General features: G+C 30.6%; 2 protein-coding genes across 2 annotated transcripts; both read left to right on the top strand.

The window, feature by feature from the left end:
- The first annotated feature begins 843 nt into the window (after positions 1-843).
- On the top strand, positions 844-8,216 carry LOC139494420 (uncharacterized). The gene is made up of 6 exons (XM_071282582.1): positions 844-1,079; positions 1,883-1,975; positions 2,504-2,652; positions 5,316-5,966; positions 6,666-6,864; positions 8,203-8,216. The coding sequence occupies exons 1-6, from the start codon at positions 860-862 to the stop codon at positions 8,214-8,216; spliced, it is 1,326 nt and encodes a 441-aa protein (XP_071138683.1). The 5' UTR covers positions 844-859.
- A 4,280-nt stretch (positions 8,217-12,496) lies between these two features.
- On the top strand, positions 12,497-17,347 carry LOC139495898 (uncharacterized). Its single transcript, XM_071284305.1, has 2 exons — positions 12,497-14,392; positions 15,794-17,347. Exons 1-2 carry the CDS (start codon positions 12,529-12,531, stop codon positions 15,931-15,933), a joined length of 2,004 nt encoding a protein of 667 aa, XP_071140406.1. The 5' UTR covers positions 12,497-12,528; the 3' UTR covers positions 15,934-17,347.
- Positions 17,348-17,467: the final 120 nt, after the last annotated feature.

The raw sequence follows: 17,467 nt of genomic DNA, 5'->3' as shown, positions 1-17,467 counted from the left end.
TAAAATACAAATACAAACTTTAACCACAGACATGACAGAGTCAATATTTATTTATCTAATGTTTTCATAGATATTAATTTTATTAACTAGTGGGATGGGAACATGATAAATATACAACAGGATTGCATCTTTTTAATCAAGTAGGGCGAGTTGACAATACTTAATTCATCAGGATTAATCTATTTCTCACAAGTGGGGCGAGTTGACAGACCTTATTTCAGAGTGATTTTTACCCTTTTCATAAATGGTGCAAGTTAAACAAACCATTTTCAATTCTTTTTCACAAGTGAGGCCATTTGGTAAATCTAATTTGGTCAATTCAGAAAGTGGTGCAAGTTAAAAAAAATGGGGCGGTTTGCCAGTGTGATGATTCTTCATGGATTCAATATACATCCTAATGTCTAAGAGATCCCAATTTTTTTTTATACATGTGTATTATATGCCATAATTTCATGGGTATGTTTGAATATAAAAAAAAGATGTGGTATGATTGCCAATAAGACAACTCTCCACAAGAGACCAAACTGACACAGATATTAACAATTACAGGTAACTGTACAGCCTTCAACAATGAGCAAAGCCTATACTGCATAGTCAGCTATAAAGGCCCTGAAATGTCAATGTAAAACAATTCAAACGATAAAAGTAACAGCCTTATTTATTTAAAAAATGAACGAAAAACAAATATGTAACACATAAAAAAACAATAATGATTGAATTACAGGCTTCTGACTTGGGGCAGGCAAATACATACATGTTCACTATGCTGAATTTAATATGAATGAAAAAAGTGGGTTTATGTTTTTTAAGTGCAACTAAAAGTTGAAATGTGTCGATTACATATAAAGTTCTCATAATCATGATACATGTAATTCATTATATTTCAAAATATCCAGGTATGATACATTCCGGCATCGGAGGAACACAGTTGAGCAACTTTTTGTCTGTACTCAACATACATAGCATAGATTTCAAGGCATTAAAAGAGAGAGAAAATGAAACTGGAGCTGCTATAGAAGCACAAGCAGAAATATCTGAGGAAAGATACTTACAAGAAGAAATAAACCAGTCATTTACAGGTTTAACATTTAAATTAGCCAGATACAAGCTTCTGTTAAACTGGACATCTGTGTTGAATTGTTACTTATTTTAAGATTTACTTGAATTTAAAATTGAATACTTAAAAAAGTTCACCTATATGTATTATAATTTTAATATGAAAATTGATAAAAAAAAAAAAAAGGAACTTCAGCATTTTTACATCTTATAAGACTTTGAAGTGAATTCAGACAAAGGTCATTAGATTTTTCAAAATGGAACGTTAACCAGTGTTTAAATTTAATTATTCACATGATTAAGAAGCCTTTACATTTTTTTCCATGGAGAGTGTTTGGGCATGGTCCATTGACTTTGAAACTTTTGCATACCTTACATATTAAAGTTCATCTTTCAGGGAACCCTTAATTGTAGGTCTATGATATTTAGTATGCAGTAGAATTATTATTGCCATATCATATTTCTAAACTATTATTGAATATTATTGTCCATATTCCTTCAGTCATGACATGGTTCAGAAATTTTACTATTTTTATGAGTTAAGTGTTATAAAATATTGCTACTTTAATTTCGTTGTTTTCTATTTCAGCAGTACATTATTTAATACCTTTCATATTATTGTTCACAAAATTCTTTAATAAATATTTATTTATCTTTTACTACGGTACTGTTATTCTCATAGTCATGTTAGTTGTCTAATTTGGAAGTGACTGTTAATTACACTATAGTACAAACAGTGATCATATAACCACTATATATCTTAGCTATAGGAAAAAAAACTTTCTCTCTTAATTATCATGATTTCAATATATGTATTTTCGTGCAGAGGAAAATGGTGACACACAAACAGGTATATCTGTATCAACCGACACATGCTGGCAGAAGAAAGGTTCTGGTAGATCCTACAATAGTTTGTCAGGTATATATGGTTTGACAAGTAATATCCTCCTTGTACAAATACTCATAAACTATTTCTATTGAATTATGTACAAAATGAAGTCAATTGAGATTCTACATCTATAAATATTCCACTGACCTGGATTTTGGATTTCATAATTATCAATAACTTAGCTAATTAATATATAATTTAAAAACTATGTGTCCATAGGAAATTTCATAGACAAAATTTTGTTTGTCGAACATAAAATTGAGATTTAAAATGGGAAAAGTATCATGTAGACAACAACATGACTAAAGAGCCACCTATATAATTTTTCAACACAGCAGATAGGGATTTAGCTGGTCTTCTAACCATTATCCATACTAGTTGAGTGAAAATGAAAGTACACTTAATTCTGAATCACATAAATGAACCTTGACTTGGTTGCGATAACATTACATTGGTTTGCATTTATGACAAAGAGGGATTACTGTTGTTCTAACAACGACTTCCCTGTTTACAAAAATAAGTTTATACACATGGAGATTTTTTTTTAACTATTTACAGGTGTTTCAACTTTGATAGGGACGAAAACAGGAAAAGTGGTGGATCATCGGTTAAGAATTTCCTCCTGTAAAATATGTGAAAAGGCCAAATCGAAGGAGATGATTCCAAGGATACATCAATGTAGAAAAAATTGGAGTGGATCTGCTAAGGTAGTCTTCCAAAAATACAAAACAAATATCATTATATAACACTGATGTTCAGAATTAAGTTTTCAGAAGAATTGCAAAATTATGACTTTGAAATAAATTATAAAAAATACAGACATTGTACACATCAAAATTAGAAGTACTGTCATTCACAAGCTCAGATGTGTATTTTGAATTATATATATAGGGATTGTCATCTTTTTATAGAAGTTGTAACTTTCATAGAGCTTAAGAATAAAGGTCAAATTTTATTTTCCTGATTTTAGCTTTTCTCCTTGTTCAGTTAAAGCCCTTTCATAATAATTGAATTTTTGATGAAATACTTATTAATTATTTAAAATAGAATTCTGTTCAAAGGGAGATAACTCACTTTTATTTTTCCCTAGTTAATTATACCAATAAATATATACAAATATTTTATTGGCACAAACTCAATTACAATAATTGGCAACAGCCCATACAACTAGTATACAAATAGTAATGATGCAGCAATTAAACAATACTACATACATGTAGCATATCATTGGGCACTTTTTTAACCATGAAATTTGCACAATCTTTCTTCTCTGTTAACTTTCATGTATCTACCTCTTTCAATTTCAAGATTTTTATACGACAACAAAAATTGAAATTTTTTGGTCGTATATTGGTATCACGTTTGCGTCGTCGTCGTCCGAATACTTTTAGTTTTCGCACTCTTACTTTAGTAAAAGTGAATAGAAATCTATGAAATTTTAACACAAGGTTTATGAGCACAAAAGGAAGGTTGGGATTGATTCCGCGAGTTTTGGTCCCAACATTTTAGGAATTAGGGACCAAAAAGGGCCCAAATAAGCATTTTTCTTGGTTTTCACACTATAACTTTAGTTTAAGTTAATAGAAATCTATAAAATTTTGACGCAAGGTTTATGACCACAAAAGGAAGGTTGGGATTGATTTTGGTAGTTTTAGTTCAAACAGTCAGAAATTATGGGCCAAAAAAGGGCCAAAATAAGCATTATTCTTGGTTTTCGCACAATAACTTAAGTATAAGTAAATAGAAATCAATGAAATTTAAACACAAAGTTTATGACCACAAAAGGAAGGTTGGGATAGATTTTGGGAGTTGAGGTCTGAACAGTTTAGGAATTAGGGGCCAAAAAGGGGCCCAAATAAGCATTATTCTTGGTTTTCGCACCATAACTTTAGTATAAGTGAATAGAAATCTATGAAATTTAAACACAAGGTTGGGTTTAATTTTTGGAGTTTTGGTCCCAAAAGTTTAGGAATAAGGGGCCCAAAGGGTCCAAAATTGAACTTTGTTTGATTTCATCAAAAATTGAATAATTGGGTTTTCTTTGGTATGCAGAATCTAACTGTGTATGTAGATTCTTAATTTTTGGTCCTGTTTTCAAATTGGTCTACATTAAGGTCCATAGGGTCCAAAATTAAACTAAGTTTGATTTTAACAAAAAATGAATGAATCCTTGGAGTTCTTTGATATACTGAATATAAAAATGTACTTAGATTTTTTATTATTGGCCCAGTTTTCAAGTTGGTCCAAATCAGGGTCCAAAATTAAACTTTGCTTGATTTCATCAAAAATTTAATAATTGTGGTTCTTTGATATGCCAAATTTAACTGTGTATGTAGATTCTTAATTTTTAGTCCCATTTTCAAATTGGTCTACATTAAAGTCCAAAGGGTCCAAAATTAAACTAAGTTTGATTTAAAAAAAAATTGAATTCTTGGGCTTTTTTGATATGCTGAATCTAAACATGTACTTATATTTGATTATGGGCCCAGTTTTCAAGTTGGTTCAAATCAGGATCCAAAATTATTATATTAAGTTTTGTGCAATAGCAAGAAATTTTCAATTGCACAGTATTCAGCAATAGCAAGAATCTTCAATTGCACAGTATTGTGCAATAGCAAGAAATTTTCAATTGCACAGTATTGCGCAATAGCAAGAAATCTTCAATTGCACAGAAATTTGAATTGAGATCAGTTTTGGAAAAAGGGAAAGGGGGATGTGAAAAAAGGGGGGGGGGGTTAAATTTTTTTCTCATTTCAGATTTCATAAATAAAAAGAAAATTTCTTTAAACATTTTTTTGAGAGGATTTATATTCAACAGCATAGTGAAATGCTCAAAGGCAAAAAAAATATTTTAAGTTTATAAGACCACATTCATTCTGTGTCCGAAACCTATGCTGTGTCAATTATTTAATCACAATCCAAATTTAGAGCTGAATCCAGCTTGGATGTTGTGTCCATACTTGCCCCAACCGTTCAGGGTTCAACCTCTGCGGTCGTATAAAGCTGCGCCCTGCGGAGCATCTGGTTTGCACTTAGCCTTATAGTTTTGCAAAAGGTGCCCTATCTTTCAACATATTCAATTGGTCAACATAGTTTGCCCGTTTATTTGAAAAACAAAAATTTTGAAAAAAATGATGATTTTGATGATTCTGTAATATATGAATTCTGTTCTTGAAAAATTTGGTCATGAATTTGTTTTATTTGGGCAAACATAGATGTAATAGGTACATTAAAAGATTTTAAACATAAGAAACCCAAATTATGGATACATTTCTTCATATTACTTGTCCATAGGTTGTTCTCTCTTGTTTGAATAAATATATACAAGAGAGACAATTTCTGGTATACGTTCTTGCAATTTTTTTCTTAGGGTATGGAGCCAGATATGGTGGTAGAAATGCTAAAAGGACTGGATGACAAAGACATAGTAATTTCACAGGTTGTAGGTGATGACGACTCTACTGGCTTTGACAGGGCAAAAGTATTAATGCCAAGTTCCTCAATGGTCAAAATCAGTGACAAAAAACATATAAAACACAATATAATAAAAAAAGTAAATGATTTAAAGTCAAAGCATAGAGAGTTGTCAGGGATGGTTGCAGAATCAATAGTTAAGAATGTGTCATATGTATTGGAACAGAATATTGGTAATCCTGAAGGAATTGAAAAAGGTTTTCATGCCACAGTCAACCATATGTATGGTGACCACCAATACTGCACAGAAAATTGGTGTGGATATTTGAAAAACAAACACAACTATGTCCACTCAAACCTTCCTTATGGAAAAGATTTATCTTCCGCATCACTTAAATCAGACCTAGAAAAGCTATTTATACAGCAGATGGTACCACAGTCGGACAAATTATCCCAATTAGGGTCTTCACAGGCAAATGAGAGCGTTAACAATATAATAGCTTTAAAAGCTCCAAAAACTAAACATTTTTCCTCATCTTCCAGCCTTAACTACAGAGTCAGCTCTGCTGTACTGCAAAAGAACGAGGGATATCATTACATTTCAGAGGTAATAGAATTATTTAAATCCTGTATTACATTTAGTTCTAGCACACATGACCTTCATTTGAAGATATCTTCTTACAGGAGTTGATGCCTTTAATTTTTTTTCATCTTAACCCTTTTCATCATCTTTGAGAAAACTAAACCTAAATTAAAGTTGATAGAGAGTACCTTTGGTTAATAAAAATAGTTCAACCAATATTATCTTAAATTATGTTAAAATGGAGGAATTTTCAATTATAAAAGTTATTGCCCTTGAAATACTTACTTTTTCAACAAATAAACATAATTAACAAGATCCACACAGATTTGTTGGCTGGGCTGAAATTGTCAACTGAACCTAAATATCTCCATACAATAATTATTTTTTCTGAATAATGATAAAATTTGTCAAGATCTAAACAAATTACAGAACTTTTTCAAATATCAAGTTTAGAAAAAAAAGCCATATCAAGTACAGCTAAGGCATCATTAAAATTAATTACCAATATAGTTCACACAACATTATAAGCAGTCAGCCCATCATATGATGCTTTATAATGTGCACATTATCTAAACCGTATTCATGTATACATTATATAATAATTTTGTAAGTAGTATAAAGTAATCATATGGACAAGAAACAAAATATTCTGTTTGGTGATTTGTACTTATATTGACACATATATATATGATGTGAGTATGGATTACCTTTCTTTAATTTCAGTTAAATACATCTATAGGACTATCACCAGGAAATGAGACAATACGAAGGGGTTCAAAGCTTAACCTGCAGAGATCGAAGAAGAAAGCAAAGACCCAAAGTAAGGAATGGAAGAAGAAGAGAATATTTTTGAAAAAGAAAAGAGCTAAAAGAACAGTATTGTCTGAAACGAAGGAAGGAACAACATACCAAAGTTCAATCGGTAATTTAAGAAAGATTTCAACACATATAAAAATGTTGGAATATTTACATTTTTTTATTTGCACCAAGGTGACAACTATCAACCAAAGTTAAAGCCATGTTGATATAGGCAATTATTAACAATCTATGACCTTCAACAATGAGAAAAACTCAAACATTACAGTCTGCTAAGATCATTTTAAGTACTAAATAACCGGTTTCGTACAGTGAGCATCTGGTATCTTTCGACCCTCTGTTATGTATTATAATAGTAGTATAAAATATCACAAACAAGACTTCATAGTATTTGTGTTAAACATAAAACATATAAGCTTAAGTTGACAGGTATCTCATTGACATTATTTTAAATCTCCTTACAGTATTATACTTTTACACATGAGCTCAAATGCTCACGAAACTAATCAGAAATAAGTGTGGTCATGTCGACGTATGTGTGTCATTTAACCCAAGAAAAAAAAACCACACACTTAAATATATGTTTAATCAAACGATAATAAGAATTATGATAAATATTTTTTTTTTAAATATATATTTATTTTCAATCTGTCTTTTATACATTCGTATATCGGAATAACCTGATTTGACTATTCGATTAAGACATGATACGTCAATGATATACCAACTAAGGTCAACGGAAAGGACGAAGTAGTAAGTGGTCATTCTCACGAAATGAGTCAACAATTGGCATTTATGTACCAGGTGTTTAGGTTAAGATTAATGTTGGTTTATATTTTCGTTGTTGTGAAGTAACAGATACGTGGTATCTTTTAATTTTAAGTATATTTAAATAAGATAAAAGAAGTCATCATAACATCATTAATGTCAAATATCATTCACCATTGCTATATGTCCAACTACAACAATCAAACATTGCAGTAATACATGGCCATAATCAAACGTATATCAAATTTTACAATATAGCAAAAGGTCTATAAAATAAATTATGTATAAACGTGTCGGGCATTTAAACTCCCTTAATATAAAGCTAATATGAGGAAAAATATCAGTTGAATGCGGGACTATCTTATATTCTCAGTCTGTGGATTTCGGTTTTATTCAAGAAAAAAACTTTAGTCTGTATAAAAACCTTTAAATCAATCCAGTTGAATGCGTGCAAAAATAAAAAAAAAACACTTCTATTTTGTGGTTGCTGTTTTTTAACAACTACAAGTTTATTTGTTAGATAAGTGTCAACCGAGTTTTCGTTCCAGTTTTTAAAATTGTCTTCATCTATAATTGTTACCACATTGACTGAACTAAATATTACTTAGTTGAGCTCCAACTCCTAGTTCACCCAGGAATAATCCCTTTCACCTTTATATATTATCTATTTTTGTAGGTTTGTATTTTTAAACATTCCTAAATATAATACTACAAGTTTTACATATAAATGAAAATAAATGAAGAAACGCCTTTCTAAGAAATTATTTAAAAATAAAGGATCGGTAATCTCCCGAAAATAAATATAGAATAGCATATATAATGTCCCATCTTTGAATATAGTGTATTTCATACACAAAAGGCAACCGGAACTGCTAGCATCCGGTAATGGAATTTCTTAAGGTAAGTCTTAATCTTTTATTTTATTTTTCTAATACATCTGTCGATATCTTGAATGAATTTACGTATTATAAATTATAATGCCCATATCAATTATAAAATATCATTTCTAAATCTTTTTTTTTTAATATAAATGGTACCTAGAAAAATTCAATAGAATATATGAAACGCTTGACCTAAAAAAAACTGCTAATATCTTGATTAAATCATGTTTTATTATTTAATAAAACCACGTAAATGAAAAAAAAAATTATTTCCAAAACATTTTAAATATATACGGTTGCACTTCGGCTGTTTCTGCTCTTATGAAGATTAGTTGTCTCTTTGACACATTCCTAATTTCTATTCTCAATTGTACTTAAGATATAGCCGTATTACATTATCCTTGAAATTAAATTCGCATTTTTCGTTTTTCAGAATAACACATTTTAAGCATATTTGAAGCAGACAAAAATGTTAAAAGTCACTCATATACTTTATTTATCTCAAACAAACTATCATACTTCCATCCTACGATAAATGATCCTAAATTTACATTTAAATCTTTTACATGATTTGTGGTTACATTGTACCTTTCACTTTACTTACAATACATAGTCTAATATGAAAATTATACAGTAGAGATTGACTAAAAATTTATGTATGTTATGGCAACTTACATCGTTCGAATATGAAAAAAACATAAAACATTTGTGATTAGATAAAAACAGCATGTGTAGAACAGAATATAAATAAAGTTTACGGCTATACAACCCATACCATTTACATTATTTTTGAATTAAGCCCATTTTTGTCATAAAAATTAAATTCCCGCTTTTATGACAATGTTAACAATTCTGTTAAAATGATAAAATTACGTGACAGCAATACAGTACAAATAACATGTCAGAGAAATACACAAAACAAAATATAATATTACATTAGTACATGTAAACTACAGAAAAACAACTGAAATATCCCATGAATTTACGCCAGCACACCAAATCACAACAAACGAATTATAAACTGTGCGTCATATGAAACTTACCTTATTGGTCGAATATTTGAATTATATGTCCAATATGCCATCTGCATCATGGAATTTACACACATATTTGTAAATACATGTTCACAAGTCTTAATAACACACACATACCTCACTTAAGTACTAAACAACACAAATTATTTCTTCACCTGGTACGTGCGTTCAGGAATTACGAGCAGTTTTTAATACTATAACATTTTGTAATTATGTCGATTTTTGTTAATGATTCGGATGATACTATAATGTAGAGTATAGATATTTTCCTATCCGAAAAGTATGCATTATTTATTCTAACTTTCGTTTGTAAAGGAGGAGTTGAGATGTCGAAAAATATAGGCAGGGCATTTTAATGTGTGACAGTTGATTGGCTCGGATTCTATTTTTTCAATTTATTGTGACTTTGACCTGAGTTGAGACAACTGTTTTTTTGGTGAGGATTGTGTGCGACCCTTAAAATGATATTTATTCCACATGTCTTTTGATTTGCATAACATAAATGTAGATAATTTCTGTATGATATTTTGAAATATCGAGGTAACGGACCAAATATGTGATTTCTGTTCGGGACACTCTAGACTGACCTGTTCATATTGATTTATTAACATGTTTTCGATCTTTAAATGTACTTCCATTTTGATTATTGTTAGCCTTCCAATTTATGAGGTCAGTACTAATGCTTCTTATTTTTAAAGTTGTTTTTTTTACTCCACATCACATGCCTGGTATTTGTGTTACGTTTTTACCATGACTTGGTCGATGTCAAGTCTATTAGAAACTGTGTTCAATAAAGCCCAACAGTATAATGTAGCATATTTACCTGAACATATCTGGATGTTGGTATTTAGTCAAATCTTAAACGGGATTTGTGATAATTTTAAAATTTCCAAGATGGATTTTAATGTTAACAAATACACAAAGCATACGAGGTCATATTAAATCTTAAACTGTTAAAGATTTATAATGTTTTAACACCATATTTTATCAATGTGTAAACATGTTAATTTTGAGCTATGGAATTCAAGTAGTTTGTGCATTTTTCCGAGTAGGTTTTAAAAATTTCAAACAAATGTATTTCACTGTGGGTTAGCATTCATTAGCTGTCACTATTCTATAGATTTACAACTGTAGGTCATAATGATAATTTAGAATCGTCATTGAAGGTGGCGCACGAATTCGTGTTTAATAATTCTTTTGAAGTGTCATTTGTATGCAAGAGTTGCATTCCTTTGTACTATATTCAATTCCAAAAATGTCAATGTTGATTGTCTGCCCTGAACTGGTCATAATTCAATCTTTACGTCTAGTTATTTTATTGAGCTTTAAATTGCTCCAAAACTTATAAATGTACTAGATCTCAGTATCTTTATTGATTTATTAATTTTTTTTATGAATATATATAATTTCATTTATTTGGTTTGTAATGTTTAAAATTAATCTTTACCAACATAAAGAACCTTTTTTTTTTTTTTTGAAAAAGACTATAAATGAAAAGATTGTCCGTGCGAAGGATGTTTATCCGGTCAAGGTTGATAAACACTTCCATCATCGAAATATATTATCTCCCCCAAATAAAAGAATGATTTGGAAAAATGAACAGAGTTATCTTACATTTATCACAATTTTTAATTATAGTTTAATTAACGTTAAAACAATTTTCCACTAAAAATTAATGTTACTTTATACAAATAAGGACTTCGTTAGCTAAATCTACTAATTTTATTAGATATTATGATTTTTAAGACAATAGATAATCATGTTAAGAGTATTAATGACGAATGCCGTACCAGTACAAATTATTAACACCGTTAAATGGCAAATAATTTGAGCCACTATAACGATAATCAATGCCTGCAGCAAAGCTAGCCTAATATATAAAGTACATTTTCACAATGATGTTGATTTTCTTTGTTTGATGTTTTTTCCTCGAATTTGTAGAAATCTTTTATTTTTAAATGATTTTATCAGCCCAAATCATACTCCAAATATATTTTTTTGTTACTTGTATGATCAATACTGTTATCTAAAGCACTGCTAGGTTCTATTTCTATACACATATTAATAAAAGTACTACTCGGCATATGCGTATATTTTTTTTTTACAGTACGGGTATATCAATTTGATGATATTCTTTTACCCTAAACAAATAATCGTTTTGTTTCAAGGATGTTACATTCATTATTCGTACATATATAAGATTTTACATTTTTTGCAAACAACTGACATACATATTAAGGAAGAGTATTAGAACAGAACAGTTAAATGTATGTTTTTTTTAATTTAAAGCATGTAAGTCCTTGTGTCTATTTCATAAAAAGTAAACATGTTTTTTTATTATTTCATTAACCCCCAGAAAAGATGTAAGACGTGCACTTTGTAGAAAAAAACATTGAAAGGAAATGTGGGATGAAGGTCGTGGGATGTTGATGATGTTAATTAATGACGTAAGACGGAAATTAAATGATGTTTACAAATTTCTTTTCATTTTTGCGTTTGAACATTAATGTGCTATTTCTCTGTGGCCAGCTCATATTGGTGATGGAAGCTGGAGTATAAAACAAAAAAGGAGAACCTTACTCAAAGTAACGCACGTATCCTCGCTCCTATATGTATTTGCCAATTTTTCGGTTTTTTGTTTAATTTTTCCAATTCGATGAACGATATTTGAACATCATCACATTTGAACAAAAGTATATTGATAATACAAAAACTTCCCTACATTTCATCAAATAGATATGATTTCAATGTTGTATTTTCTAAAATAAAAAATAATTTTATGATCAAGTAAAGTGGGGCGAAAAGTATCACAGGTATATTCAAACTCATAGATCGAAAATAAACTGACAACGCCATGGCTAAAAAAGAAAAAAAGAAAAAAAGAAAAATAGAAACTTAATAGTGCACACGACTAAGCAAGACGAACCCATACCAACAATGACCAATGATTGAATACAACAACAATGTGGTATATGAATAGTTTTTACAACGGGAACATATAAATGTGTTTTTTTTTAATATCATACATATATGTTAGTTCCTGTTTATTTGCAGGTTTTAAGTGCTGTTTTCTGTATCGTATATGGAATGACTGGTACCGTTGTTGGCTTTCATTGCGATGAGAATGCTGTCCACTGTTTTACGTCACTCGATATAAAATCCGCGTTTACCATGATTGGCAAAGGAAACATCAGTCAAGTGTATGTAAAGGATCGGGCAATTTACTCAATAAATGCAGCAATAAACGATCAAATCCCTATAGATGATATAATAACTGCTGATGGTTGGAATCATACAAGACATTTGATTACGGCAAATTCATCCATGCCAGGACCATCTATTATCATTTATGAAAACCAGAAAATAACAATTATAGTAAAAAACCACATGATAAATGAAGCTGTGACTATTCACTGGCACGGTATTGATCAACATAAATGGCCTGCAATGGACGGTGTGGCATATGTTTCTCAATGTCCAATTTTACCAGGACAGACTTTTAATTACACCTTCCAACCAACATTTGGGGGATCCTACTGGTATCACTCACATGTAGGTAATCAACGAGATATGGGCATGTATGGTGCATTTGTCATTCTCAGAAAAAGGGACCCAGTACCATTTGTATTCCAACATATTGTACAGATACAAGAATGGAATCATCTATATAACGCAATGGACCTGTTGTATGCTAATGTGAAAGATGAGGTAAAATCTCCAAATTCTATTTTAATTAATGGTAGAGGAGAGCTAAAAAATAATCTTGCACCTCTAGAAATATTTTATGTTACAAAAGGGGATCGATGTCTTTTTAGACTTATAGGCGTCGGTTCAATGCACGTACTTTTATTTTCTATACCTGGTTTAAAGTTGAATGTCACAGAAACCGATGGTTTTGAGATTGTCCCCACTGTCGTTGATAAAATCATTATATATCCTGCTGAACGTTATGATTTTGAACTCGATCTTGATTATGCAGAGGAGGGTATATACAACATAACGATCAGCATTCTTTCGTCACATAAACTTACAATACAACCTCCTATTGGACTTGGCTTTCTTAACGTTTCTAACAGTAATAGCCTACCAACAAAGGATTACGAACAAAATAGCAAAAGTCGAGTTCTAAATTGTCCATTTAAAACATACCCACACAAGGAAGACGTATCATGTGTTCCTGTTAATAATTTGAAAGAAAGGGGAATTGTAAAAGATGAAGATTTTGTTGCCATCGAGGGTATGCAAGAATCAACCGAAACAGCATTACATTTCTTGAATTTCGGTTTTCCGAAAGGTAAATCATCCATAAATGGTCGAATATTTCGTTGGCCAACCGTATCTGCTCTTACACAACCATCTGAAGTTGATAATGATTGTAGTAAGTGTACTGATGAAGACACTTGTCACTGTAGCCATTCCCTTAACTTAAAAACTGGGTCTGACATCATTATGGTTTTACTTAATCTCGGTACCGGAGCTTTCATTTCGCATCCTATTCACATGCATGGCCATACTTACAAAGTTCTTAAAATGGAATTTCCAGAAGTGACCATTGATGGAAACTTTACTTTTACAAACGATATAGAATGTAGTGATACACTTCCTAATGTTAAAAGCAGTTGTAATAATGCACGATGGAAAAATTCGTCATGGAATGATTACAAGAACATCCCTGGTATAAATACGATTGATGCTGTACGCAAAGATACAATAGTTGTACCATACGGAGGATATGTGATAATCAAAATAAAAGCTGCAAACCCAGGAGTATGGTTCATGCACTGTCACATTGATAAACATATGGTCGAAGGTATGGCGTTAATGCTGAATGAATCTTTCGAGAAAACTGGGCAATTTATTCCAAATGGATTACCAACTTGTCACAGTTATCTGACGGAAATGTCTGGTAAACTAAGCGCATCATCTGTATCTCAAACAAGTTCTACAACAGGTATGATAATGTCTTTTGAAACATTCATCGGGAAGCCAATTTAAATCGTTTGCAACTTGCTTTCACAAAGTAATATTATCTCAATAGAAATATTAGTACCTAATACTTAGATTCAGGTTAAACAAAGTCTTATAATTGATTTTTATATTAGATAAAGGCAGCAGTAGTTTACCGCTGTTCGATATTTATAAATCGATTGTGAAAAAAACAAATCCGGTTTACAAACTAAAACTGACGGAAAGACATCAAATATAAGAGAACTAAGACACAACAGAAATACAACATTAAAATGTAACACACACAGAAACGAACTATAATATACCAATGACCATTTTCCTGACATTGTACAGGACATTTCAAGAAAGAAAATATTGGGTTGAACTTGGTTTTGTGGCTTGTTGAACCTCCGGCTTTTATGACAATGTTAAATATAACATTAAAATGACAACATTTCATGCCAGGACTACAATACAAATAAACGAGAGAACATATAGGGCTAAGAAATACACGAATAATCGCTAACAAAAGGTACCAGATTTTAAATTTAATACGTCGGAACAGCGTTTTGTCAACACAAGACTAACCAGTGACGCTCAGAATAAAAAAGTTGGAAAGCCAAAAACAAGAACAAAGTTGAAGAGCATTGAGGGCCTAAATAAAAAAAATGTTCCTAATACTGCAACTGTTTTTCAAGTTCGTAGTTTTGTTAATTAAAAATTCTAATACATAGAATACATGTATGTCAAAAATATGAAGCAGTCATTATATAATGTAATGTTTTGCGAGTGTTTATTATCTATAACTGCTTTATATATTGCCTTTGAAATATAAAAAAGCGATTGGTAGGGTACGTTCTTGAACAATATATATATATATACGTTTCTGATGTATTACCTTTTGTAATTCCTGAGCAGAACTTCTTTTGCAATCAGATGTTAATGAATTTGGTCATATTTTGTTATGGAAATTTTACTTCGTAAATGCGCGTTGACATTAAAAGATACCGATAAAAGAATTATAACGCGGATATTCGAGCTTGTTCTAACGAGAATCTTTCTTTTAATTTGAAATCACAAACATCAGAAAATAATCCTTGATATCTGAGCTTGATAAGATAGATAAGCATACACTGCTTACATACATTTATTCCAAACAAAAATACAACATCTTTTCTGTTTTTACAAACAATTCTTCTTTCTTGGCATGTACAATGTATCATCTGTTCATCAATATTAATTCTTGACAAACCAATATGTATTATTCATTTATTCATATCTCTTATCTACAAATAATCTGAAAAAAAATGTGAGAAAGATAAAAATGGTTAATTTTAACACATTTAAGAAGAGTACTATGAATTTTGAAAATTTTTATAAAGATATTATTACATTGTTATTTCAGATTCAACAACATATGGTCTAGGTAGTGTTGTCGGAATTTTGTTAGTTGTAATACTACTTTTAATTGTTTATATAATTTGGAAAAAGAGAACAAGCTCAACCACATCCAATGATATGGCAATGCATCAGCCGAGACTATAGAACTATTTTACATTTAGCGCCATCATACAATTAACTTTTGTCTGTATAATGTAGTATGTTGGCTTATTTTACAAGTGATACAGTTCATCATCATTTGTTCATCGTATTTAAAGAAAAAAAAATAACATCTAAACATATGCTTAAAGGCAAACTTCGCAAAAAAAAAAATGATATTATGTTCACTATATATGTATAAAAGCACAAATTCATAAGGATTTTAGTTTAATTCTGTTACATTAGTGATCATCAACGATTTAAAATGTGAAGAATCAAATCTGCGCATGCCGCCATTTTTACATTTCTCTGTCTAGAAACCACGATATACATGTATCCCTAAACCACAAAGGTCCAAAAACAAGCAGAGTAACCTAACGTATATTTATATATATATAGCCTCAATTAAGTGTCAATATACTGTCAAGCATACGGCTGTTATATCCGACAAGGAGAGTATTAACAGTTTCCGGGTCACCAAAAAGATGATAATAGAAATAGTTATTCAACTTTTCTAACTAACTTGATACGGAAAATGTAATTTTATATTATATATTTTTTTAAATACCTAATACTATAATCTGTTGTTTTGTAACTATTTTGTTTTTAAATAAGTTTTTGAAACAAGAAATATCTAATGGATATTAGTTAACAAGTCAAAGATTAAAGTCATATATTGTTGGTCCGTGTACAATTGTTTTCGAAATCTATTGTTTTATTATTTTTGTTATGTAGTTTAAAAAGATGCAAACCTCACCTTATCTGATTACCAGCAAGCTTTGACATTTGTGTCTTTTGATCAGTAATAGTGGATATAGAATAACCGTTTCACAGATAATATCGGATAACTACAATCTCCTTCCCTTTTTATGAATTTGACCTACCGATTTAGACTTTTTGCCGGTTTTGTTATAATATAAGCAAAACGACGTGTGCCACATGTGGAGCAGGACCTGCTCACCCTTCCGGAGCACCTTATATCACCCCAAGTTTTTGATGAGGCTCAGTCTTTAGTTTTGTATGTTGCTCTTCTGTACTATTTTTTGTCTGTTTGTTTTTTTTTCATTTTTAGTCATGGCGTTGTCAGGTAATTTTCGAATTATGAGTTTGATCGTCCGTTTTGTATCTTTAAGTCCCTCTTTTTGTTATCAAAGATGGACACTTCTGTGTTTTCCTCATTTATGTTTTTTCATATCTGCATCCGTGAATCCTTGAGGTCAAACACTCTAGTTAAAATAAAAAGATTAAAATTACATGACTTTTTCAGGTGGTGTTAGTATAATACATAATGTATTTATACAATACTAGACTGAGGAATGCTTTGTATAGTAGGTCAAATCCTCGACTGAGTAATATGGGAGGATACAAACATGCATTTTTATTACGCTACCAGTTATATAATAAATATGTTTGTTGAACATATCCGTCCGTTGCACGGCTGATCACTTTTCTTTTGGAATTATTAGATGGTTAGTAGCTACTCCAAAAGTCGTAGATGCTCTTTTAGTCGCGTTATTGGATGATTACCAGGTTGAAAATG

This window comes from Mytilus edulis, chromosome 11, assembly GCF_963676685.1.
Source record: "Mytilus edulis chromosome 11, xbMytEdul2.2, whole genome shotgun sequence".
NCBI classification, from domain to species: Eukaryota; Metazoa; Mollusca; class Bivalvia; order Mytilida; family Mytilidae; genus Mytilus; species Mytilus edulis.
Note: the sequence above shows the minus strand (reverse complement) of the source record. Positions and strands in the feature narration are given on the sequence as shown.

Bases quoted from the DNA above. Each gene is read 5' to 3' on its own strand.
- LOC139495898 (XM_071284305.1), top strand. From the start codon at position 12,529: ATGACTGGTACCGTTGTTGGCTTTCATTGCGATGAGAATGCTGTCCAC. The intron at 14,393-15,793 runs GTATGATAATGT...TTGTTATTTCAG, and splicing joins TCAAACAAGTTCTACAACAG to ATTCAACAACATATGGTCTA.
- LOC139494420 (XM_071282582.1), top strand. From the start codon at position 860: ATGATACATGTAATTCATTATATTTCAAAATATCCAGGTATGATACAT. The intron at 1,080-1,882 runs GTTTAACATTTA...ATTTTCGTGCAG, and splicing joins AATAAACCAGTCATTTACAG to AGGAAAATGGTGACACACAA. The intron at 2,653-5,315 runs GTAGTCTTCCAA...TTTTTTTCTTAG, and splicing joins ATTGGAGTGGATCTGCTAAG to GGTATGGAGCCAGATATGGT.